Source organism: Balaenoptera physalus (assembly GCF_965194825.1).
Source record: "Balaenoptera physalus genome assembly, chromosome: X".
Lineage (NCBI taxonomy): Eukaryota > Metazoa > Chordata > Mammalia > Artiodactyla > Balaenopteridae > Balaenoptera > Balaenoptera physalus.
Genome location: NC_138903.1, coordinates 42,277,406 through 42,305,180, shown reverse-complemented (window position 1 = coordinate 42,305,180; position 27,775 = coordinate 42,277,406). Strand labels below are relative to the sequence as shown.

General features: G+C 39.9%; 1 protein-coding gene across 23 annotated transcripts in view; it reads right to left on the bottom strand.

The window, feature by feature from the left end:
• Nucleotides 1-10,258: 10,258 nt before the first annotated feature.
• Nucleotides 10,259-27,775, bottom strand: part of JADE3 (jade family PHD finger 3) — a 172,149-nt gene continuing 154,632 nt past the window's right edge. For all 23 annotated transcript variants that reach the window (XM_082446434.1, XM_082446435.1, XM_082446426.1 and 20 more), the window contains 3 exons: nt 23,914-24,384; nt 22,259-22,376; nt 10,259-19,156 (listed from right to left, as the gene is read on the bottom strand). In XM_082446434.1, the coding sequence (XP_082302560.1) occupies nt 18,246-19,156; nt 22,259-22,376; nt 23,914-24,384 (1,500 nt within the window). In that variant the 3' untranslated portion in view covers nt 10,259-18,245. The remainder of the gene's footprint in view (nt 19,157-22,258; nt 22,377-23,913; nt 24,385-27,775) is intronic.

The window sequence follows — 27,775 nt, the reverse complement described above, 5'->3', positions numbered from 1 at the left end:
TTGGACGGATAGCTAAAGGTAATCTCTGACTTAACCAAAAAAAGTTATCCAAATGCCTCACTGAGAGATTGGGTCGAGGGTCCGGTTAAACACAAACAGGTTCAAAAGGAAAGTTCAAGCGGTTAAACAAATCCTATTTTCCTAGTGGAGAAGAGTCAACTGGAGGCCAACTCTTGCAAAATGTTTTTGGTGGGGCAAGAGGAGAGGCTTTATTTGATGCTTAGTGAAATAAGTCAGACAGAGAAAGACAAATCCTGTGTGATATCACTTATAGATGGAATCTAAAAAATACAACACACTAATGAATATAACACAACGAAGCAGACTCACAGACATAGAGAACAAACTAGTGGTTACCAGTGCGGAGAGGGAAAGGGGGAGGGGCAAGGTAGAGGTAGGGGAGTAAGAGGCACAAACTACTATGTATAAAATAAATAAGATACAAGGAAATATTGTACAGCACAGGGAATATAGCCAATATTTTATAATAACTATAAGTGGAATATAACCTTTAAAAATTGTGAATCACTATGCTGTACATCTGAAACTTATGTAATATTGTACATCAACTATACCTCAATAAAAAAAAATCCTGCGGAATAAATATTCCTAAACTGTACTCAGTTTCACATTCTCCACTGAGAGCCTAAATGCATTCCTGGCTCTGCCACCTGACCATCCATGCTCTCTCTAAATAACCCACAAGTTTAAAACATTAAAAAATAAAATTAAGGGAGGGAGGTAAACAGAACAGTGGCTGCTCCTGGGGGATGCGAGTCAGGTATTAACTGTGAAGGGGAGTTGAGGGAATTTTCTGGGGTGATGGAGCTGTTCGGTATCCCGATGGAGGCGTGAGTTGCACGGGTGTATGTACTGTCAAAAACCATCCAGGGCCACACTTGAGATTTATGCATTTTATTGTACATGTTGAATCCAAGGTCAGTGTTACCTTATTATTTATATCTCTCAATCAAGTGTCCCATTCTTTGCCATCTGCACTATCAAATCGCACTCAAATCACAATCACTGTGGCATTCTAATTTCCTTTAATTCACTAAGGAGGAAGAACCAGAAATCAATACCTAAAGGCACAAGGCTCTAGGCAGGCAGGAGATGGTTGGAGCAATCTCAGTTCAGTTTACGGTCAGTACTTAGAATAACTGGTGTTTATGGCCTCAGTTATTTCGCCTTCACACCGGGAGGTACTTAAGACAACTACTCTCCCATGTCCCCATTTACGCGTGGGAAGGAAGTCTACAAAGTGAGGAGCCTCCGAAAGCCACACATCCAGCTGGGAAAACTCTGGCAAAGAGCCCAAACCATCGGTAGAAAAGTAAGAACTTGAAGGACATTTTCTTGGGTGAGGCAAAGACTGGGACTGCAATCTCCAGATGTTGGGGTTCTCTTGTGCCTTCTTCTTATCTCGCGGCTTCCTCTAACTCCTCGATGCTGATGACTCCCCCAAATATATCTCAGCTCAGATCTTTCCCCTAAACTACAGTCCTGTAGCTCAAACCCTCTACTTAACAGCACCACTGAGCTGTCCAAACCCAATCCCATTACTCTCCACAAACTGCCCGAGCACTCTGTCTTGGTGACTGGGACCATGGACTGTGTAAGAAGCCCGGACACCTCACTAGACTTCTCTTGTTCCCTACCTCAAGTCCAGTTAGTCACCAGATCATAAATATTGTCCCTTTAGTGTCCTTCCAGCTACGTTGGCACTGCCCTAGTTCATTCAGGCCTTCCCCATTTCTTGCCCAAATTGTTGTCATCTTCTTGGAGGTCTTGTCTCACACCTTTGGATCCGCTGCCAAGATGGCCCGCTAGACCATGAGTCCTGTAGAGCAGGGGATGCATCTTATTTACCCTCTCCTTCCCAGATCCCACCACAGTGCTGACGCATAGAGCTTGTTCAACAACATGCATTTTTTTTTTTTTGGTAGGGAAGGGGTAACTATATTTTGAAAAAAATTCAGTCTTACAGAAAAGTTGCAGGAATAATATAAAGAATTCATGACTACCCTTCATCTAGGTTCCCCAAATGTTAACAGTTTACCACATTTGCTTTATCCTTCTCTCATTTACATATATATATATATATATATATATTTTTTTTTTTTTTTTTTTTTCTGAACAGTTTGAGAGTTAGTTACAGACATGGTGCTCCTTTACCTTTCAATACTGTGGTGTGCATTTCCTGAAGGCAAGGACATTCTCTTATATAACCACAGTACAGGTATCAAGATCAGGCAATTTGGGGGCTTCCCTGGTGGTGCAGTGGTTGAGAATCCGCCTGCCAATGCAGGGGACACGGGTTCGAGCCCTGGGCTGGGAAGATCTCACATGCCGCGGAGCAACTGGGCCCGTGAGCCACAATTACTGAGCCTGCGCATCTGGAGCCTGTGCTCTGCAACAAGAGAGGCCGCGATAGTGAGAGGCCCGCGCACCGCAACGAAGAGTGGCCCCCGCTTGCCGCAACTAGAGAAAGCCCTCGCACAGAAACGAAGACCCAACACAGCCATAAATAAATAAATAAATAAATAAAATTTTAAAAAAAATCAGGGATTTTTTTTTTTTTTTGGTCACACCACGTGGCTTGTGGCAATCTTAGTTCCCCGACCAGGGATTGAACCCAGGCTCACAGCAGCAGTGAAAGCGTGGAGTCCTAACCACTGGACCGCCAGGGAATTCCCAAGATCAGGCAATTAACATCCATACAGTATTATCTAGCTGAGTTTCATCAGTTGTCCCACTAATGTTCTTTCTAGCAAAAGAAAAAAAAGTATTTCATTCCTAATTCCAATCCAGGGTAAAGCATTGTGTTTAGCTGTGTTTAGTCTCCTTTAACCTGGGACAGCTCCCCAGCCTTTCTTTCTTTTATGACATTGATATTTTTGGAGTTCAAAGTGCAGAATGTTCCTTAATTTGCTTTTTCCTCATGGTTAATTCAATTTATGCCTTTTTGGCAATACAATAAAAGTGATGCTGTATCCATCTTAACATCTGGAGGTAAATGATTTGTTAACTTTGATCACAGTATGTGGTTATTGAATCTTTATAAAATACAATCTAATCCTACCACCCTTCAATGGACCCAAAAGCATATAAGGCCCTGAAGACTAGCTGGTAGTCCCTTCTTGACCTCAGTCATGGTCTAGCTATATACTCTCTCTGCTTCTTGCCTTTGAACTTGCTATTCTCTGACTAGACACGTTTTTCCTCCCACTAAATCCAACCCCTACCTCTGTACTGGACTAGCTCCTACCTAAGATTCACCCTAGTGTCCCCTCCACCAAGAAGCCTTCACTGAAACCCCTGGCTCTGACATGTCACTTGTACAGCATCCTGTCTTTACGTTTTATCACAATACTCATCACACTGACTGAGAACCGTTGGTTTGTCTGTCTCTCCTGCTACATTATGAGCTCTTAGAGGGTAAGTCCTGGATCTTTTATTATAAGCCCCTTCATTCATTAATTTGTTCGTCCAGTCACACAAATCTGGGTTCATTGATTCCTTGCCACAAAGGAGAACATATACACCATGCGATGTCTCGGTAAGAAGGTGTTAGATTCTATTACGGGATGTGGCCTTGTGTTAGGAGATTTGGGGGGAGGGTCCACGGATTGGAGGCTGTCAGAAAGTGGGGGTGAGTCTATGATTGGGTATCTTAATCCTTATCTAGAAAGGTGAGGCGAAGGGAGTGATTGATAAAGAAGCAGCACCCATTCATATGAGCTAGGAGAGGGTGATGTTTAGTCATTTGGGGAATTTGGACAATGCTTATTAGTCTAGCTTTTGTCTTGATCCATTACAGTCATAGAGTGGCCTTGTCTGATGTTGGGAATCTGTGAAATTGGTCATGTCCATCGGGAGAGCACCAAGGCCTTGCTGTGAGTGCCAGGCCAGCTCCTGGATGTCAGGGGCTGCATTTCTTTCTCATTCCCCCCCTTTCATCCAAGGTCAGATGAGGTCAGGCCACAGGACACGAATTTATATATTCTAATCATCACCATTGCTGAGATATTGCTGATCTGGAGGTGGCACCGAGAAAATTGTCTGCAGGAGGACTTGGGCAAGTCTCTCCTGCTCCTTTTGTTGCAGGATGAGGTACTGAATCTTCTGATGTGACAAGGGCTGCACAGCGGCATTAACGACTCTGGACAGGATCCATCGGCCAAAAGCACCACAGGCAGTTACCAGAAACAAGGTGATGATTCGTCCTCGTAATAGACTCTGGACACAGGGGCCTAGATGACCCAACCCAGGCCATGGAAACATGTCCCATGGTCCAGCTGGTCTCTTGTAGAGAGCCAGGTGCCTTTTTCTTTTAGCCTCATCAGAAATTGTTCTACTTGACCTGTAGTATTTATATAAGTGCAGCAAGAGGTATTGCTAAAGCTAACTCGCTCCTCGGATTGCTCGTGACAGCCTGGCTAAAGAATTTAGACTTTTTTGGGGGTGGGGGAGCCTTCTAGAGTAGAAGTTGTGTCATTTATGGCATCTGTTAGGGTCCGAGACAGGTTTGGGGCCACCTTTTCACCACGGTGGGAACCGCAGCTCACAGGGAATGCAGGAGGAGCCAGTTATCTTTCTGGGAGTTGTCCAGATTCTGCTGTGCTTCCCTCTTCTTTTCAGGAAAATTTGATCCTCTGGAAGAGAGGTAGTTTTAAATATCTGAAAGTCTCTAACAATTACCCCAAATAGTGAGAGGCCCGCGCACCGCGGTGAAGAGTGGCCCCCGCTTGCCGCAACTAGAGAAAGCCCTCGCACAGAAACGAAGACCCAACACAGCCATAAATAAATAAATAAACAAATAAAATTAAAAAAAAATCACCCCAAATATATTGGATAAGTTAGTGTGTGGCAGGTTGGTGTAAGTCTGATGTCCACCTCAGAAATGGTATCCCAATGGAGCACAGACTTTATTGGGAGTATAAGTATCATTTTACATGAGCTAATTATATGTCCCTTGAAAAGGGCAGATAACGTGAGTGGAGGTAAACAGTTCCCAAAAAGAGTGTCTCTGAAGAGAACAAGTGTTTGTAGGGAATTCCCTGCGGTCCAATGGTGAGGACTCCAATCTTCCACTGCTGGGGGCCCGGGTTCGATCCCTGGTCGGGGAACTAAGATCCCGCAAGCTGTGTGGTGCGGTCAAATTAAAAGAAAAATGTTTGTAGCTAACATTAGTTCTCATTCCTTACGGGCTACGTTTTGCTGATAGGGTTGTAGTAACCTCAGTAGAAGCATTTTGTTGATGTGAGGTCAATTTTTATGTGACTGAAGCTTGGGATTAATGACGTGGGGGAAACTTAAGAACCAGAAGGGGCCTATAAAAGGAAACGTACCTTCTCAAGTGTTTAAAAGAAAAAAAGATTAAATTTTTGTCAGCAAACAGTTAAATTCAGAGCAGTAGCTATGGTCTGAGAAAAACCCATCAGAACATTTTACTTTTTCTGAAGTGGGAGAAGATCATAAAGGGTCAAAAGTCATAGGATGAAGATAAGGAAGAACATATTGAGCCTTAGAGTCAGTTCCTAGGGAGTGTAAAGTACAATAACAGGCAAGATGAGTGGAAAAAGGAAGGAAAAAGGCCACTGAAGAATCAGAAAATTAACCTTGGGCAGAAGCTGTCAACTTCCGCGGTCAGTAGTTTCTGGAGAGATCGTAAGAATCCTGTTTAAAGTATTCCAATGGAATGGCCATCCAGTAGTCAGGATGAAGTGATGTATATCTTTTTTTTTTTAACATCTTTATTGGAGTATAATTGCTTTACAATGGTGTGTTAGTTTCTGCTGTATAACAAAGTGAATCAGCTATATGTATACATATATCTCCATATCCCCTCCCTCTTGTGTCTCCCTCCCTCCCACTCTCCCTATCCCACCCCTCTAGGTGGTCTGTATATCTTATAAGCTGGGAAACATGAACTTCAGTATCAGTACCTTGGAGTTTTAGTGTTGTGTCGGTTGCTAACAGTACCTGAAAAGGTCTTTTCCACTGAGGCTCAAGGGCAGTTTTTCTCTGATGCCTTTTCAGAAAACCAAGCCTTCAGGTTTGGGATCATGCAGAGGCTGCTTAGGTGGGTGTTTTGAAGAAGCAGCTGTACTTGCTGGTGATAAAGCTGGAGGTATTTTATGAGTTCCCTGCTGTAATTAATGATATCAGCATGTCATAGGGTAGAGTCTAGGATTGGGATTACTTTCCAAATCCATGGGGCAACTCGTTATTAACTCAGAAGGAGGTAACTTGTGGATCCTAGAGGGGACAGATCTTACTGCTATCAAGGATCATGGCAAGACTTTAGGCCATGGACGTTCAAGGGGTTTCTGAGAACTTTAAAAATTTTGGTTTTAGAATTCAGTTAGTTCTCTGCACTTCTCCTGAATTTATGGACGATAAGGACAGTGCCATTCTAGGAGATAAGAATAAAGAGTTATGTTCAGTGGCCAGTGTTTTGTATCTGTTTCTTACTTAGAAACTGTCCAGATAGCCAAAGATTATTTATTAATTAACTTAACCATTTATCTAAGGCCTTAAAATTAGTCAGGATCTGGAAATTTCAATTTTAGCTAATATGTTAAATCTTTGTGATTTGTAGCAGTTTAAGAATTTCATAAAATTTCATAATAACTCTTTAAAAAGTTATTATCATTTCATTTAATTGCTCGTATATATATTTTTTCAGGAAGTTATGGAAACAATGGTAACTTACTTAACTCATAAAGCCAGTGTAGGAAATTTAGAAAGGTTAAATAATTTAACCCTGGTTTTGTACAAACCAAAATATTGTGCTGACATTATTTTTAAATGGTAAACTAATTTTTAAAGACCCTCAGTCATGGGACTTCCCTGATGGTCCAGTGGTTAAGACTCTGTGCTCTCAGTGCAGGGGGCCCAAGCTCCATCCCTGGTCAGGAAACTAGATCCCACATGCCGCAACTAAGAGCCCACGTGCTGTAACTAAGACCCGGCTCAGCCAAATAAATAAATAAATAAAGACTAAGTTGTATCAAAAGCTCTTCTTCATCTTGGAATTAAGCTCTTTTCTTCTTTTCTCATAACTAGAATAACAAAGGCTATTATGTAAGTACACTTTTCAGTGTCTACAAAAAGAAACATAATTTAACAACATTTTCTTTTTTTTAGACATTTTTGACAGTTTATCTGGACTAGAAAAAAAAGTGTACACATAACAACTGAATTTTTTTTTAATTAAAAAAAATTTTTTTAACATCTTTATTGGAGTATAATTGCTTTACAATGCAACTGAATGTGTTTTGATCAGTTAATCTTTAAAAGTTTCCTAAGGGGGTTAAAACGGAGAGGGACAAAAATTAAGAGGGACCCAGCTTCAGACAAACATGAAATTACAATTTTTAAAGGGTAATTTTGTTGCTTTTTGAAGAAGGAAGAATGTATTGATACAGAAACCCCATTTTGACAGACACAAGAAATAGAAGGATAAATAGATATATAGATATTGAGATTACAGCTGGTTTAGACAATAACTCAGGCCACTGACAATTTTACCAATCTAAATAATTTTAAAGCTACCATTCATTAATCCTTGAAGTATAGAAACAAAGCTAATATAGTTTCCTATGTTAAAAAAAATTCTCTTTTAGATAAAAACAATCTCCTCATGACTCATGAGGGTTTCTTCCCTTTTTGTTCTAAGGTGCCCCCTTTTTTTTTTTCTGGCCGCGCAGCACAGCTTAGTTTCCGGACCAGGGATTGAACCCGGGCCACGGCAGTGAAAACTCCGAGTCCTAACCACTGGACCACCAGGGAAATCCCCTGAGGTACTTCTTAAGTGAACAATCTTGTTCATGTCAGAAATTCCCCAGTGTGGCCACGGTAATTTCAAATTGACCCTAGAGAAATTATGCCAGGTAGAGAACATGATAGTAGGAAAATATGAAGGAGGCAGGTGTTTAGCATAGAAGGGTTGCAGATTTAGATTCAGAAGACCCCATGAGAACTTCCATGGGCCGTAAGGATGGTGCTTGTGCAATCTTGTGTCTCTAGAGCACGGCTGAAGCCCAACCATTACCCATCAGAAGCTGAATAAAACCTCCTGATTGCAGGCCAATGAAACAGAGTTCCTAGGGACACACAGACATAATTGAAGAAGTCTTTTTAAGGTTTTATTTTAATAGCTTTATTGATGTATAAGAGACATACAATAAACTGACATATACAAAGAGTAAAATTTGGTTAGTTTTGACACATACACATATGCCTGAAGCCATCACCATCATCAAGATAATGAATATATCCATCACTCAAAAGTTTCTTCTTGCCCCTTTATTATCTCTCAGTCCTGCCCCTCCGTGCTCCTAACTCCCAGGCAACTACTGATCCACTGTTACTCCAGATTAGTTTTCATTTTCTAGAGTTTTATATACATGGAATTATACAGTACGTTTTCTGTTTTGTCTGGCTCCTTTCACTCAGCATAATTATTTTGAGAATCAAAATATCTATCCTGCTGTGTGTAGTTCATTCCATTTTTTTTAACATCTTTATTGGAGTATAATTGCTTTACAATGATGTGTTAGTTTCTGCTGTATAACAAAGTGAATCAGCTATACGTATACGTATATCCCCATATCTCCTCCCTCTTGCTTCTCCCTCCCACCCTCCCTATCCCACCCCTCTAGGTGGACACAAAGCACAGAGCTGATCTCCCTGTGCTATGCGGCTGCTTATTACTAAGAGGTATTTCACTGTATGTAAGTACCACAACTTGTTTATCCATTTAAGTGTTGTTGGACATTTGAGTTGTTTCTAGTTTCGGCAATCACAAACAAAGCTACTATGAACATTTGTGTACTAATCTTTATATGAACATTTGCTTTCATTTCTCTCCAGTAAATATTTAAGAGCAGAATGGCGGAATCTTATGGTAGGTGTATGTTTAACTTTGTAAGAAGCTTCCAAAGTGTTTTTCAAAGCGGCTGTGCCATTTTACATTCCCACCACCCACTTATGAGAGTTCCAGTTCACGTGGTATGGTGAGTCTTTTAAATTTTAGCCATTCTAATAGCGGTGTAACAGTATCTCACTGTGGTTTTAATTTGCATTTCCCTAATGACTAATGGGGTTGAGCATCTTTTCATGTGAGCGTTTGCCATTCATTGTCTTCACCAAAGTGCCTGTTGAGATGGTTTGCTCATTTTTTAATTAGGTTATTTTCTTGTTATTAAGTTGTGAGGATTCTTGACACATTCTTGATACCACTCCTTTATCAGATAAATGATTTGCAAACCTTTTCTCCCAGTCTGACTTCTTTTTTCATCCTAGCAACAGTGTCTTTCAAAAAGAAGTTTTAATTTTGATGAAGTCCGATATACCAGTATGTTCTTTTAAGGAAAGTGCTTTTGGTGTCATATCTAAGAAGTTTTTACCTAAACAAGATCCTAAAGGTTTTCTTCTTTGTTCATGTCTAGAAGTTTTATAGTTTTAGATTTAGCTCTTTGACCCATTCTGAAATTAATTTTATATATGGTGTGAGGTATTGATAGGAGCTGTTTTACTTTTTACATATGGGTATCCAATTTTTCCAGCATGCTTTTTGGGAAGAGGATTGTTGAAGACACTCCTCTTTTCACTAAATTGCTCTGCACCTTTGTTGAAAATCAGTTGCCCACATATATGAGTCTACTTCTGAATTCATTCTGTTCCACTGAGCTATATGTCTATCTTTACCCCAATACCACATTGTTTTGATTATTGTAGCTTTATAATAAGTCGTGAAATCAGGTAGTGTCAGTCCTCTAACTTCATTCTTTTTTGTTCTAAGCAGTTTTGCCTATCCTAGGTCCCTTGCACTTTCATATGAATTTTAAAATCAGTTTACTAATTCACCCCCCCCAAAGAACCCTGGTGTGATTTTGATTGGAATTGCATTGAATCTATAAACCAACTTGGGGATAATTGAAATCTTAATAACATTGAGCCTCCTGATCCATGAACATGGTGTCTTTCTCCATTTATTTAGGTCTCCTATTTTTCTCGGTAATGTTTTATGGATGTCGTTGTAAAGGTCTTTCACATCTTTTGTCAGATTTATACATAAGAATTTCACATTTTTGGTGCTATCGTAAATGGTATATTTTTAAAATTTCAACTTCTGATTGTTCCTTACTAGTATATAAATATAATAGGTTTTTGTAAATTGACCTTTTATCCTGCAGCCTTGCTAGACTTCCTTACTAATTCTGGTAGCTTTTTTTTTTTTTTAATAAATTTATTTATTTTATTTATTTATTTTTGGCTGCGTTGGGTCTTCGTTGCTGTGAGCGGGCTTTCTCTAGTTGTGGCGAGCAGGGGCTACTCTTTGTTGCGGTGTGCGGGCTTCTCATTGCGGTGGCTTCTCTTGTTGCGGAGCACAGGCTCTAGGCACGTGGGCTTCAGTAGTTGTGGCACGTGGGCTCAGTAGTTGTGGCTCGCGGGCTCTAGAGCGCAGGCTCAGTAGTTGTGGCGCATGGGCTTAGTTGCTCCACAGCATGTGGGATCTTCCTGGCCCAGAGCTCGAACCCGTGTTCCCTGCATTGGCAGGCGGATTCTTAACCACTGCGCCACCAGGGAAGCCCTGGTAGCTTTTTTTGTTGATTCCATCTGATTTTCTACATAATCATGTCATCTGAAAATAAATAAATATTTCTTCTTTTCTAGTAAGGATGCCTTTCATTTCTTTTTCTTGCTTTACTGCACTGACTAGAAATTCCAGTATAGTGTTGAAGAGAAGTAGTGAGTTCAGATACTCTTGTCTTATTCCTGATCTTAGGGGGAAAACATTGTCTTTCACTGTTAAGTATGATGTTAGCTGTAGGTTTTTCATAGATGTCCTTTATCAGGTTCAGAAAGTTCCTTTCTATTCTTCGTTTGCTAAGCATTATTATCAGGAGTGAACACTGGAGTTTGTCAAATACTTTTTATGTATGTTGGAGATATAGCAAATTACACTGATTATTTTTTGAATGTTCACTCAAACTTGCATTTCTGGAATAAATCTCACTTGGTCATTGTTATAGATTGAAATGTTTGTGTGCCCCCAAATTCATATGTTGAAGCCCTAGCCCACAATGGGAGGTGGGGTCTTTGGGAGATAATTAGGTTTAGATTAGGCCAGGAGGGTGGGAACCTCATGATGGGATTAGTGCCCTTATAAGAGGAAGATTTCTCTCTCTCTCCATGAGAGTAGGCACCAAGGAAAGGCCATGTGAGCACACAGTGAGAAGGCAGCTGTCTACAAGCCAGGAAGTGGGCCCTCACCAGACATGGATCTGATAGCAACTTGATCATAAACTTTCCAGCTTCTGGACTGTGAGAAATAAATTCCTGTTGTTTAAGCCATCCAGTCTATAGTTTTTTGTTATAGCAGCCCAAGTGGACCAAGACAGTCATGATGTACTATCCTTTTCATATATTGTTGGAATTCAATTTGCTAAAGTTTTAAGAACTTTTTTGCATTTACTTTATTTTTATAAATTTATTTATTTCTTTAATTTTGGCTGCGTTGGGTCTTCGTTGCTGTGTGCAGGCTTTCTCTAGTTGCAGCGAGCAGGAGCTACTCTTTGTTGTGGTGAGCAGGCTTCTCATTGTGGTGGCTTCTCTTGTTGCGGAGCACGGGCTCTAGGTGCATGGGCTTCAGTAGTTGTGGCTCGCGGACTCTAGAGTGCAGGCTCAGTAGTTGTGGCGCACGGGCTTAGTTACTCCGCAGCATGTGGGATCTTCCAGGACCAGGGCTCGAACCCATGTCTCCTGCATTGGCAGGCGGATTCTTAACCACTGTGCCACCAGGGAAGCCCACATTTGCTTTAAATAAAGGATATTGACCTGTATTTTTTTTTGAGGGGGCCGTGCTGCCAACACTGCTTGCGGAATCTTAGTTCCCTGACCAGGGATTGAACCCGGGGCCATGGCAGTGAGAGTGCCGAGTCCTAACTACTGGACCACCAGGGAACTCCCGATCTGTAGTTTTCTTATGTCTGTGTCTGGTTTTTATATTAGGTTAATGCTGGCCTCATAGAATGAGTTGAGAACTATTCTCTCCTGTTCAATCTTTTGGGAAGAGTTGTGTAGAATTGATATTATTTGTTCCTTAAATGTTTGTTAGAATTTACCAGCAAAGTCATTTGGGCCTGGAGTTTTCCTCATAAGAAAGTTTTTAACTGCAAATTCAATTTACTTAATAATAAAGGGCTTTTCAGGTTATCTATTTATTTTTGAATGTGCTTTAGTAGTTTGTGTCTTTGAGGGAATGTATCCATTTTGTCTTTGCTGTTGAGTTTACTGGCATAAGGTTGTTCATGATATTCCTTTATTCGTCTTTTAATATCTGTAGAATCTGTAGCAACGTCATTTCTCTCATTTCTAATGTTGATAATTTGCCTTTTTTTTTCTGATCAGTTTCACTAGAGGTTTATCACTTCTCAAAGATCCAGCTTTTGGTTTCAATGATTTTCTCTATTGATTTTCTTTCCTAGTTCACTGACTTCAGCTCTGATCTTTATTATTTCCTTTCTTCTACTTTGGATTTCATTTCCTTTTCTTTTTAGAATTTCTTAAGGTGGAAGGTGAGGCCACTGATTTGACACCCTTCTTTTCTAATATAAGCATTTGGTGCTATAGAATTTCCCCAAGGCACTGCTTTAGCACCATCCCACAAATTGTATTTTTTCTTTTTCATTCAGTTCAAAATACTTTCTATTTCCTTTTTCAGTTCTTCTTGGACTCATGTGTTATTTAGAGGTGTGTTTAGTTTCCAGTAATCACATTTTCCAGAGGTGTTTCTGTTACTGATTTCTAATTTTATTCCATTGTGCGCAGAGAATGTTCTTTGTTTTTGAATCCTTTTAAATTTATTAAGACTTGTTTAATGGCCCAGAATAGGGTCTAACTTGGTGAATGTTCCATTTGCATTTGAAAAAGATGTATATTTTGCTGCTGTGGGGTGGAGTGAGTGGTAAATGTCAATTAAATCTAGGTGGTTGATAGTTTTGTTCAAATCTTCTATATCCTGATTTTCTATGTACTTGTGCTATTAACTAGACATAAACTGTAATTGCAGGTTTGTCTGTTTCTCCTTGAAGTTCTACTAGTTTTTCCTTAGTGTATTTTGAAGTTATGTTATTAGGTGCATAAACATTTAGGGTTTTTATGTCCTCTTGATGAATTTGCCCTCGTGTGATACTAATATAGCCACTCCAGCTTTCTTTTGGTTAGTGTGAACATGGTATCTTTTTCCATCCTCTTACTTTTTAACTTATTTGTATCTTTATACTTAAAAGTGTGTTTCTTATAGGCAGCATAGAGTTGCATTCTTTAATCCCCAAGCTCTGCTCAGGTCCCTGGGATCTTCAAGAACTCTCTAACTCTCCAAGCTACCCATTTCCTTGTAGGAGGCTCTGATAATTAGAGCATCATTCCTCATAATGAGCCCCACCTGCCTTCTATCACCTCTCCCCCACTCCCCAGAGTTACACTCAGTGAATTATTTCCACTTCCCGAGGACAGTTTTTCAGACAACAGGGACTTCCAAACCTATGGCAAGTCCTTAGGCAGTGCCAGATCCAGGCACACTGGATCAAGCAGGCCATGGAAGATTACCCAAGGCTACCTGAGACGTACCAAAGGCTACCTTGGAAAAAGTGGGTGGGAGGGAGGAAATAGAAAACTAATTTGTATAGGGAAGGATTTTATTGATTGAAAAAAACACATATTTTTCCATTTCCAGAAAGTGTTTCAACTAAGATAGAAAGCACAGGACCAACCTAGAGTGGTCAGCTGCAGCCCAGGTGGGCCCTTTGGGAAGGAGGAATGTGCCCCTGAAAGGATAAGGAACACTTGCTCTATGCCTAGTGTATTGGCTTCCTATTTCTGCTATAACAAATTACCACAAATTTAGTGGCTTAAAACAACACAAATGTATTCTCTTATAGTTCTGGAAGTCAGAAGTCATGGTGTAGACAGGGCTGGGTTCCTTCTGGAGACTTAAGGGGAGAATTCATTTCCTTGGCTCACGGCCCTTCTTAGCATCACTCCAACCTCTTTGCTTCCATTATCACAACTCCTACTGCTACTGACGCTGATCCCCCTGCCTCCCTCTTAAAAGTACCCTTGTGATTATACTGGTTGGGCTCACCTGGATAGCCAAGGATCATTTCCATATCTCAGGTCCTTAACCTTAATCACATCTGCAAAGTCCTTTTTACCATGCAATGTAACATATTCACAGGTTCCAGGGATTAGAATGTGGACATCTTTGGGGGGCCATTATTTAGCCAACTACACTCAGTTACAGGTTAGACTAGCTATGGAGAAGGCAAGTCACCATGTCCTAGCTCCATCACGAGGCCTGTCCAGTCTAGATTTGTGTGAATTATCTTGCTCTTTGGATGTGAGCTTCTAAACTGTTTGCCTTTGTGTCAGATGACTAGTCCAATCTTCTGTCCAGGATGGCAAGAATGGAGCAGTACAGAACTCATGAGTAAACCCCCTCTCAGGTTGTTTTCTTCAGGGAGAAGCTGAGCAGATACTTGCTGTAGTTAAGTACAGCTTAATCAGCCCAATTCCATCTTTCTAGTTTGTTTATAACCTGACAATCGGTAAAAATAAAGGAAACTAAGAAGGTGGGGTGGGAGGAGTAGTCAGGGAAAGAGAAATTAATGCTTGGGGTGTCCAGGCTGTGAGGTTGGAATGCTCACACCCAAACCCACTTTAACAAGATGAGAAATGATGGATGCTCTGAGAGTTTGTCAAGATGATTAATGTATTTAGGGAGCATCAGGTCAAAGTACTCATCAGTGACTAGACAGGGCAGGAAGCACCAATCTGGGGCGTGACCACCCCCGTCATCTCGGCTCATTTCAAACACAACTATCCTCATGGTTTCGGGTCATGCAATCCGTTCCAATCCATGAAGTAAAATTAACTGAATTCACAGAAGCCTCCTTCAACAATGATGAACTGAGTATTACAGAGCTCCATGTGTAGGAGAGACGGCCTCAGGGTAGGCCTTTATTTATTAACTTAAAGTTATTTTAAAAAATCAATATGTAATTGCTGCTTTCCATAAAACTTGAAAATAGGTGAATTAAGGTTGTGAAAATCTAATAAACATTTCTTATAAATAAGATACATTTTTTGAAAATATCCCATGAAGGTTATTCAGTGGTGAATAAGGTTTTAATCCTATCATGTATTTTTCCTCCATTCTTAAGGGTCAGCAAGCATGCTGAGGATTGTAAAGTCCTGGAGGGAAAAAGCCCCGGGACTGTGCATCCTCTAGTTTATTCTATGAATTTAAAAGTTTCTTCAACATGAAAACAAAGGTTCACCTCTTATTAGAGATATAGACATTAGAATACACCCAAAGCTTTTGTTGGCTATAACAGAGTGGTATTTGTAGTTTTAGTACTCCAACATTTTACCTAGAAATTTACTGAATCAGAACAGTTATCTATGAAGGAGAGAGAGGTGGTGGTGGTGGAGGGAGAATGCAGGGGAAGAGGGGGAGGAGGGGGAAGAGAAGATGGGGGCGAGAAACAACCTTATCTTTTAACTATCTTCACTAATGATTTACCCAATGACCTTCAGCAAATACATTTCTCAAACATAATGAAAATGTTTATAAATGCCCTCAAAAATCCCCCCATGACACTACATAACCCCTATAATCTTAATATTCTCACATGACTCCAAAATAGAATGAATTTTGCAAAGAATGTATATTTAAGTGAGGCCTGATCTAAGCCTTCTGAACTTTGTGACTTTAGACAGGCTCCATTCCCCTAGTGATTTATGTTGGTCCTAAGGTTCCGTCTTATCGGCCTGACGAAATCATGATTTGCAGGTAGAGTCCAATTTCCGAGTTCTCTTTGGTCCCTGGTATTGACATGAATCACAAATTTGTGCTTCTAAACATTCAATTCCTACTTCCTTTCCCCTTACCATCTGTTTTGCTTAATGAATAAGATTTTTTTTAAATATAAAAGAAACATATGTAAGCTTTTCTAAAACCCATATGCCAAAATAAAAAATTACCACACCGACAGTAGTTAACAGTTTTCATAATTTAATGAAAAAGTATCGGTAAAAAGGTGACATTTGAAAAAAGACCAAGTTCATCTTTGAAAACTGGACTATATAAGACAAAACGAAAAAAAATTTAACAAAGAAGATTAAGAGGTAATACTTCAAACAACAGCAAAATGTAGCAAATACATTTTGGGGCAATTGAAATGTATACAACTGAAGGCTCCTTCATTTACCTAGGAAAATCCTGTAAAAATATTACAACTATATTTCCCTGACTGAAATTATTTTAGTCAATACTCTCCCAATGGCATTACATATGGAATTTGGCTGAAGCACTTTTTCAATGTTTGCTTTTCTTCCCACTCACTCAGAATTGAAAGGCATGAAAGGACATAGGCTACTGCACTGGCCTCTAACAGAAGGAGTTTATGACATAGCTCCACTACAATTTCTTTACCATGAAGGTGTCAAATTAATATCCAAACCAGGAGAATGCAAAGAAAAAGCACAGAAACCTAGTGCATAAATAGGAAAACTACTGTTCCTCATTTGGATAATCCATAGCTTTTTCCATTCAAACAAAGCATAGGACACCTATTACACATGTACACAGGCACAAAAGAAACATTTTGAAGGTGTAGCCAAAGGAGAGGCAAAATACAGAAGTTTTCAGAAAAGGAGGAAGAAATAAAAGCAAAGGAATTCATTAACAAAGCTACAGGCTACAGGAACAAAAGCGGGGGAGAGGAAAACTGCTGAGTTTCCCATATTGACGGAGAGAAGAGGGGCCCCTGCCTTTACTGCAGCTGGGCTGTTTCACCAGGAAGCAACTTAAAAAATCTAAAATGGCCTCTTTTGTCTGAAAAGTCTCACTACATGTTCCCAAACTAGAAGAAAGAGAATATTAATTTAAGGCTAAGAAGAAAAGAGAGCAGAGAATTATAGTTGGCTTCACACTTTAAAAACTGTAACATTTTCCTCTTCTTTAAACAGGAAGCAGGTATGTTTTATCTCCCACTAATGTAATTATTCTCTTCCTCCCAGAAATTAATAAAGGCTGATAGTTTGGGAACAGAGTATGAGTAACTTCTGAAAAACAGCTCCAGCCCTTTTGTTTGGGAAATTGCCTTGGATTCAAAGTTGGTACAAAGCTAAATTATATCCATGTGTTAAACACATGCTTTCAAATTCTGTTTGACAATAAAAATCTGTTTCAAAATTAAAGCAGGTAAGAATACTTAACCTCTCTGCATTTTACTATATCTTAATTATACCTCAATAAAAATTTTATAAACATTAAAGCAGGTATACAAAAACTGTCAGCCAAACTTATTTAAGTCAAACTTATTTGAAAACAATAACACAAAAACCCTGACCTGATACAAACCCTCCAGAAATGTTCTCACTTTGGGAAAGGCTCTGCGATCCTACACAAATGCCTAAACTGAGAGAATCAGAGCATTTTCCTTGGAAGTAGTACTTTTGTAAACACTATCCACAAGTTAGCCTTTTATGCTTGTTAGCTGGGTGGAAATAGTTACAAGTGCGTCCCCAACAAGCAAGTCTAGGAACAGGCACTGGACACTTATAAGCATTAGGTGTATTGACTTGGTAAGTTAAGATACTGTGAAAGGAACTCAACCTTGTTCAGAGCAAAGGAAGAGAGTAGTGAGTTTGACAGTATCTGAGATATTGGTCCCTGGTCTCTCCCTGAAGAGGGTTTCCAGGTACCAGTGGAGTTAGAAACTTCTTACAGACAGGAGCTCTGGAAGTCACATGCTGTAGCTTCAAAAGATAAGTAGTTTTAGTGTCTGATAATCATGGTCTCCTGCAAATCAAGGACAATGCAAGGACTCTTAATACATATGTGTATCAATGTGTTAATATAATTGGAAAGCTGCCCCAAAGTATTTACTGAGCAAATACTCTGGTCCCAGCTTTTCTCACTAGCCTCTGGCAAAAAAACAAAACAAAAAAAACCCCTAAACTTTTGGACAATATGTAATTTCTATGATGTGCTCGTGAAAATTGGACTTGAAACTGGTTCAAAAACTGCAAGCCAATTTACTGCGGAAAAATTTTATCCTTTTCACTACAATTCCTCCTAACATATACTAGAATCCTTTTGGTGTATGGGTTTTCCCCAATATATGAGGCAAAGGCAAAGGTGGAGTTTTTCTTGAAATTTCTAATCACCTATGCATTGAACTGTGGGAAAGGGGATATGTCTTGCTTTTACCACGGCAATCCCGTCTGGAGTCATGGGGAGGATTTTCCCTGTCTGAGCTATCTCTCTTTACCCTAACTTTCTCTTTATTCCCATCACTTTCTGCTTCTGAATCACTCAGCTCCAAATCTGGGCAATACCCATCATTTTCCTGATATGGAGCTCTCCCTGCAGACCGCCTGACAAACTGCCTGCCCCAGAGCTGCTCCTTGGGGTTAATATTCTTGGTTGGCTTCACATAGCACGGGAGGTCCTCTGTGGTCCTCACCCACCTGTTGGTAGCCTCCTTAAAGGACCTGCTGAAGTGTTCCATGGTAGATTTTCTAAAGCTGCCCTGACTGCCCAAGTGGGAGCTGAGCATGGGCTCCTGGTCACAGAACATCTCACTTGAGCTGTCTTTTTGGCTGACATCCCCAGACCAGCTGCCCTCCAGGCCATTGGATTTGGCAAACTTGGAGTTAGGCTGACTTTTCCCATTCCCAATGGAAGACTGTCCATGCAGGGCAGCCTGAAGGACCAGAGGCTTTCCCAGAGACTGCCCATGATAGAACTCTGGAGATGGAGTTCTCCAAGCAGGACTGGGATCCTTTGCTTCACTCCTAGCATGGCTGAGACTGGCCGGCAAACAGTTATTCTTGCTCTCTAGTGGATACCTTGGGTATGACTTTATTCTCATTTCTAGTGATTCCTGAGCCACCTGCATGCTCCTCATATTGCAAACAGGGGAGCTGCCGTCAGGAGAGAGAGGTCCATGTTCAGGCTCTGTGGAGCTGTTTCTGCAGTCTTCCAGGGCTGATTTGGGCATTTTTAACTTTAAGGTAATTCTTGGTGGTGGGTAAAACAATGAATTTTCTACTGCATTTGTCAAAGGAAGTCCTAAGATCAAAAAGAAAGATTCATTTTAAATGACAGAGTACGTTTTCATGCAAATGGACATGACAAGAAAGTGGGGGAAGCAATACTCATAATCAGACAAAGCATACTTTAAAACAAAGGCTATAACAAAGACAAAGAAGGGCGTTATATAATGATAAAGGGAGCAATACAAGAGGAGGGTATTACATTCATTAACACATATGTACCCAATACAGGAGCAACTAACTATATAAAGCAAATACTAAAAGATATAAAGAGAGAAATTGACAATAATACAATAATAGTAGGAGACTTTAACCCCACTTATATTAATGGACAGATCACCCAGGTAGAAAGTCAATAGGCAACAGTGGTCTTAAATGACACAATAGACCAGTTGGACTTAATAGATATCTATAGGATATTACATCCAAAACCAGCAGAATACACATTCTTTTCAAGTGCACATGGGACGTTCTCCAGGATAGATCACATGCTAAGCCACAAAACAAGTCTTAACAAATTTAAGAGGAGAGAAATTATATCAAGCATTTTTTCCAACCACAATGGTATGAAACGAGAAATCAATTACAGAAAGAAAAATGTGAAAATAAACACGTAGAGACTAAACAACATGCTACTAAAAAACCAATGGGTCCATGATGAAATCAAAGAGGAGATCAGAAAATACCTTGAGACAAATGAAAATGCAAACACAACTTTCCAAAATCTATGGGATGCAACAAAAGCAGCTCTAAGAGGGAAGTTTAGAGTGATACAGGCCTTCCTCAAGAAACAAGAAAAAAATCTCAAGTAAACAACCTAACTTACCACCTGAAGGTATCAGAAAAAGAACAAACAAAGCCCAAAGTCAGCAGAAGGAAGGGAATAAAGATCAGAGAAGAAATAAATAAAATAGAGATTTAAAAAAAAACCCAATAGAAAAGATCAATGAAACCAAGAGCTGTGTTTTTGAAAAGATAAAATTGATAAACCTTTAGCCAGACTCACCAAGAAGAAAAGAGAAAGGACCCAAATAAACAAAATAGGAAAGGAAAGGGAGGAAATAACAACAGATACTACAGAGATACAAAAAAATCATAAGAGAATACTATGAATGGTTACATGCCAACAAATTGGACAACCTAGAAGAAATGGACAAATTTCAAGAAACACACAACCTGCCAAGACTGAATTGAGAAGAAACAGACAATTTGAACAGACTGATCACTAGTAGTGAAATTGAATTTATAATTTAAAAAAACTCCCAGCAAACAAAAGTCCTGGACCAGATGGCTTCACAGGGGAATTCTACCAAACATATAAAGAAGAACTGAGACCTATCTTTCTCAAACTAGTCCAAATAATCGAAGAGGATGGAACACTCCCAAATTCATTCTGCGAGGCCACCACTACCCTGATACCAAAACCAAAGACACTACAAAAAAAGAAAATTACATGCCAATACCTTTGATGAATACAGATGCAAAAATCCTCAACAAAATATTAGCAAACTGAATCCAACCATGTATAAAAAGGATCATACACCATGATAAAGTTGGATTTATTCCAGGGACATAAGGATGGCTCAATGTTTGCAAATCAATCAATGTGATACATCATATTAACAAAAGGAATGATAGAAAGCACATGATCATCTCAATAGATGCAGAAAAAGCATTTGACAAAATTCAACATCCATTCATGATAAAAACTCTCATCAAAGTTGGTACAGAGGGAACATAGCTCAACATAATGAAGACCATTTATGACAAACCCACAGCCAACATCATACTCAATGGTGAAAAGCTGAAAGCCTTTCCTCTAATTTCAGGAACAAGACAAGGATGCCCAATCTCGCCACTTCTATTTAACATAGTACTGGAAGTCCTAGCCACAGCAGTAAGACAAGAAAAAGAAATAAAAAGCATTCAAATTAGAATGGAAGAGATAAAACTGTCACTATTTGCAGATGACATATTCTTTATATAGAAAACCCTGAAGTCTTCACCCAAAAACTATTAGAATTAAAAAATCCAGCAAAGCTGCAGGATACAAGATTAATATACAGAAATCTGTTGCATTTCTATACACTAATAATGAACTATTATTTCTCAGAAAGTAAAAAAAAATCCCAACGGGCAGCATTTGTTCCCTAAGGGTCCATACTGAACACTCACAGCCCCCATCTCTACCAGGGCCTGCCACCTGTTGCTGCCACAAGCGGTTGTGGGGCTGGGTCCCACTAATCAGAAGCCACATGGTCTAGGGGCCAATTTCCTTGGCATCATGGAGGCTCTTCCTGCTGTCCTTTGGTTCTTCTTGTCTTGTCCATCGTGGTGCTCTTGTGGCTGAGCAGCCCTGCTGTCTCCTGCTACACCATTCTGCTGTGACCCGTGATACTCACAACTGACCACGAGCCTTTGATACCTACCTGACACCTTATTTCTGGGTGCCTCTCTTGCTCTATAGCTGGCTCTTGGCAGAAGCTGGCTTCTGCACACCCTGCCCAGTGACCCCTGGTTGCCCAGGCTCTGCCACTGACCTCTGTGTTAAATGAGGCACAGGGAGGTTACAAATGTCTCTGAATATGACTGTCATTATTCCAGCCAAGCTCCCATGCTTAGGGCACTGGAATTATGCTCACTTGTTTCTCTCACCAAGTGGGCAGAATTCTCTGAAGGAATTCTGTCTTGCTGACTGCTCTGTCTTCTAGCTCAGCTCTTAGTCCATAGGAGGTGCTCAAAAAATATCAGTGAATAAATGAAGAGACAAGAGCCCAGATCTCCTAACTTCTGGCTAAGGATCTGTTATAACAGACTATTGTTAAGTAACCCTGGAATTAAATGTTTTCTGGAAACTAGGACTAGATCCTATCGTACTGATCTCTAAATGAATCCAATGATTTTAGAATAATTTCACGGCTCCAACTAATAGCCTCAAATATCTGTCTGGGACCTAGGTTATCTGTCCTAGGCCTGCCACTCCATCAACCCCACCCTGGGATTTCTTGCCTCATGAGTCAACAGTGAAACGGGCCATGTTATATCAGGGCTGGACTAGAAGAAATGAATTTAAAAGATTTTTAAGTTAAACAATTGATATAAAATTTATACAGGTTACCTGCAGCAACTTCCTGGTTAGCAAGCTGGACTTGCAAACTGAAGATCTGTTCCTGTATTTTGATTTGTGACAGTTTCAGCTTCTCTCGCCTGGTTATCATGTAGCACAGGTTTCGGACCTGAAAGCCCAACCCCCAGCAAATAAGAGATTTTTGTCATGTTACACAAACCTGACAATTGAAATTGTTTAGCTAAAATTAAGACAACTAAAGTCAGGTGGGGTTGGGGGGTGGTGGGCAGGTGAGGAGAGAAGACAGAACCTAAAAGCTGTATAACGAGAGCCACTCCACAGGAAGTCACATAGCATGGTCAGTCGTGGGATCATGGTTCCCATATCAGTCAGTAGCATAAGCAAAATGCTCCAAAGCCACCTCCTGAAGTCTACTCTCCCTGTGGTATCATGGGGTTGATATTTATCTGCACAGCCAGGCTGGGAAAACTGAATGATGACTTAACATTTTAGCTTTCCCTTTAGATCCCGGAGTAAATGGTGGCAATGCTGGATCCAGTACAGTTTTCTAATGAGCGCTGGATCAGCAGGATAAAGGTCTGCTGGGAAGACCAGAAGTGGCTTTTTTGCTCACACTTTCAGCTCAGCCAAGTCTCCATAGCCACAAGGGTGAAATCCTCACCCTCTCATGCTCCTTCATCTGGACAAATTACTCAACCTTTCTGTGCCCCAGTTTATTCATCTGTAAATAGGGATAATAATTGTACCTTCTTCATAGGCATGTTAGGATTATATGAGTTAATAGTTATAAAATGCTTAGAACAGTGGTGCCACATAGTAAGTGCTATATGTGTGTGAGAGTTAAATTTTAAAAAGTGAGCCAAATCTATTAGTTCCCCTCCAAATTCTGGTAGCAGAGAAAAAAACAAGCCACCTCTATAATTATACTTGATTATAAGATTCTCTAGGGTAAACACAGGGCCTAACTTATCTTTGAACCCCTACAGTACCTAACTTAGTAGATACCTGATTTTATATATATATATATATATATATATATATATATATATATATATATATATATATATATATAGCTAAATTGAATTATCTGGCACAGAGGCTCTCAACCAGGGGCAATTTTGACCCCCCAGAGGGCATTTGGTAATTTGGGTACATTTTTGGTTCTCACAACTGGGCATGTGAGGGTTTGCTACTAGCATCCAGTGAGTAGAGCCAGGGCTGCTGCTAAACATCTTACAGTGTTCCCCACGACAAAGGACAGTCCCCTACAACAAAGAACTATCCAGCCCCAAATGTCAATAGTGCCGAGTTTAAGAAACTCTGATCTGGTGCTTTCCTAAATAAAATTCATTCTTTCTTCAGCCTGTAGTCTCATAAGTGTGTCAGTAAAATATAGCTGAGCCAATTTAGGTTCAACAGTGAATAAAAAGTAAACCAAATGAAAATTTATTTCGAATTTAAGGTTCACAGAGCATCTAAGTGAGGACGCTTCCATTCTCTGATGTGTCTACCAGAATTTCAACTAAGCCCAATGTTTGGGGCCACGATGAAATCAGAAGATAAGCAAGGACACAGAAGCTTACACTCTAAATGTAAATGAGCTGTGTTCTTTTAAAAACTGGAAGTGGGGCCTCCATTTCTGTGCAGACCAAGACCTACACACTAGTCAAAGTTGGTCACCTTACCCTCTCTAGGTCTTGCCGTAGGTGCATAAACATTCTCATGCGAGTGTGAATACTCTCCTCTTTTGGCTGCACTAGGCCATTTTCTTCATCCTCTTTCGGAGGAAATAATGGCTTATTGAAGTTACTTTTCCGCTTTAGTTTCCAGTAGTTATAGATAAAGTCCACAGCTAGTGTGGGCAGCCCCAGCTCTGCGGCCACATCTTCCACACGGACCAGGGAATAGAACTCCTCCTCCAGCTCCCGAAGCTTCTGTGCCCGCACGCTGGTCTTCTCGCTTTTGGTCTGGCCCTGCTCTGAAGCCCTGTGTAGGGGGTACTCGGCCTCCCCGAGCTTCTGCCTGTTTTGGCTGTGCTTGAGGCAGTATGACTTGAACTTTACTTCATCCCCCTCATCTAGGATGGTCTTCATTTCTAGGTTGTGCTCGAAGGCGCAGGTGACGTGGAAGGCAGTGATGCAGCTTTTCACTGAGCACTGTGGGAAGAAAAGATGTGTTAAGGCAGCAGGGCTGTGGGGGGAAAGGGGAAGCCCTATACGCCTGGGCCTAAACTGACAGCTCATAGGAAGCAAAGGAAAGACAGGGAGAAAGTTGGTCTTAAGCTGACCATGATGGACACTTTACAAGTAACCCAGGAAATCTGCTCTTATAGAAAACAGTAAAAACAGAGGCAAAAAAATGTTTTTTCAAACTCTCCTTTAAATTTTAGCTCAAGCATTAAGTTTTTCCGAGAATTCTTCTTTGGCCCCTGTAAAGAGTCATGCTGTACTTTTTCTGTGACCCCGATATCACTTTATTATATGCTTCTACAATGGCCCTTTTCACACTGTACCTATAGCATAATAAATGTAAAATCCCTGGCCGTGGCTCTTAACGACAGAAGCTGTGTCATTCATCTTTGCATTGCCATCAACTATTGAACAAGGAAGTACTCAAGAAATGCTTCTGAACAATTGAAAGAAAAACAAAATCAATATTATAGCCAGAGCAGCTATTGGTTCTAAAAAAGGCCACAGGAACTCCAATATCTAAGTAACCTAACTTCTTGAAATTGGTCTTATAGAGCTGTGCTGTCCAACATGGTAGCCAGGGTAGCCAACTGACCACAAGCAGCTATTAAAGTTAAAATTACATACAATTAAAAATTCAATTCCTCAGTCACACTAGCCACATTTCAACCATACTGGACAGCACAGATTTCCATCACATCATAGAAAGTTCTGTTGGACAGTATGGTTACAGACAATCTGGAATTAAGTTTATAATATTCTGCCATTCATAGATGCAACACATTTGTTAAGTATCACTATGGGGCATGCACTGAGGACTCACAGGGAGGCAGAGAGAACCTGGCCCATGATTGCTGGACTCTTGTGCTTCAGTTAGTCTCAATTACCATTTGTTATGGTTATGTTACAGTTTTCCTTCCAAAGATTTAAAATGCATGTGTGTGTTTATATTTTTATGCAAAGGAAGGAGGGAAAGCAATGGAGGATTTGTTTCAAAAGATATAGTGGGAATTCCCATGGTTAAAGCCAAGTCTCAAATCTTTTGGAAGCTTGCATCTGGAGGGCAGACTGCTCAATTACCTATATGTTGGGTTTTTGATAACTAAACACAGAGGATGACCTTGGATATGAATAAAGACTAAAAAAATGCAAAACCTGATAGGTCTCCTTATAGACTGAGAAACTCAACACTTAAGAGAATGCTGGCAACCATCAAAGCTTTAATGGGGGCAGATTCCATTTAATCTAATTTCACAGGATAAAGAATTCCAGGGATGGAAAACAATTCAAAGATCATCTTATCCAACCTCACATGTATTATTGCTTGTACTTCCTGTAAAGTACCTGATAGTCTACCTACACTGCTCCCTGCCCTCAACTCCTTCCACTTTTCAGTTAAGTGGTACTCTAGCTACTTACTGTATTCCTAAAACAGCCCACCCCAACTTAGATCAACTGGAAGAGTCTGTTACATTACATCGAAGTTTGTATTCTTAAAAATTCTATGTATTTGAAAAGCCTCATGAAAATGAGGATGATGAAAGCCCCAAACTATACTTTTATCTGGGTACCTTTGGTTATCCCTTGAATAAGAAACTAGCTGGTCATTTAAAACACAAGTAGCAAAAGGCACTCTTTAGCAAAAGATTAAAAGTGTTGGGCATAGTGCTCTTCTGCTGTTTAATAATTGACAAAAATATGGGAAGAGAAAGCAAAAGGATTGTTTTCTATTCAAGGAGATCAGTGTGTGACATAAAACTACTACTAATGGGAAGCTAAAAACAGATCATCTCTCTCAGGTCAAATTTATAGAATGTAGAGACATAAATATAAATTACTCAAAATAAAAAGACAATACACGAATAAGAATTGGGTACTTAGATGAAAAATGGAATGTCCTTAGGAAACTCTGCCATAAAATCCATCTAGTTTCAAAAAAAGGTTTATTCTATGATATTTATAGCTAGAAGTCCATATACCTTGGTGGTAAAGGAGAAATGCTAACCAAATAACTTTTAATTTTTTTTTCCAAAAACATATATTTGGCACATTCTATTAAACAAAATGCTTTTGTATATATCTCATTTCTACCGTAATCACTTAAGGTGATAGGGGAGGTTTTATTTTGCCCATTTTAAAAGAACAGCTTTATTGAGATATAATTTACATACCACAAAACTCACCAATTTTAAGTATACATTTCAATGTTTTTAGCGTATTAACAGAGTTGTGCAACCATCACTACTACATAATTCCAGTACATTTTTATCACCCCCAAAAAGAAATCTCATGCCTATTTGCCACTCCCTGTTCCCAATCCCAGCCCCAAGCAACCACTAATCTACTTTGTGTCTCTATAGAAATGCCTATTCTGGACATTTCATATAAGTGGAATCATATGTGACAGTTTATATCTGGCTTCGTTCACGTAGCACGTTTTCAAGGTTCATCCATGTTGTAGCATGTATCAGAATTTCATTCTTCTTAAAATATGGCCAAATAATATTCCATTATATTGGGTATACCATATTTGTTTATCCATTCTTCAGCTGATGGACATTTGGGCTATTTTTACTTTTTAGCTATTATGAAATAATGCTGCTATGAATATTTGTGTACAAGTTTTTGTGCGGACATATGTTTTCATTCCTCTTTGGTAATGTGCAATAAAAGATTAACCTTGCCCTTTGCCTCTAGCTCCTAAGAGGTAACCTCTAAACCCATGGAATGTCCTGCCTGATAAGAGTGTCTTTATTTACCTGGGGGCCTTGGGCCATGTCAGATAGTCTATGCTAACAATGTGATTTATGGTGGAAGCTCTGAGCCACGTGGTATCAGCCTGACCTCTGGAGGGACTGGAGACTAAGGCCAGCCATGCAGGTGGTCAGCCCTGTCTATGTGACCAACTCCTAATAAAATCTCTACACCAAGACTTGGGTGGCTTTGCTGGTTGGCAGTACTCTGTGTATATTATCATACACCAATGCTGAAAGAAATAAGCACTGTCCACAAGATTCCACTTAGAGAGGAAACTGGAAGCTCCATGCCTGGTCTCTCCTGGACCCTGCCCTATGTGCCTCTTCCCTTTGCTGATTTTAATCTGTATTCTTTCACTGTAATAAACTATGACCATGAGTATAACGGTGTTTTGAGTTCTGTGAGTCCTTCTAGTGAATTATTGAACCTGAGAGTGGTCTTGGGGACCTCTAACTTGTAGGTATATACTTAGAAGTGGAATTACTAGGACATACAGTAACTCTATGTCTAACTTTTGGAAGAATTGCCAAACTGTTTTCCACAGTGGCTGTGCATTTTGCATTCCCACCAGCAATGCATAAGAGTTCTAATTTCTACACCT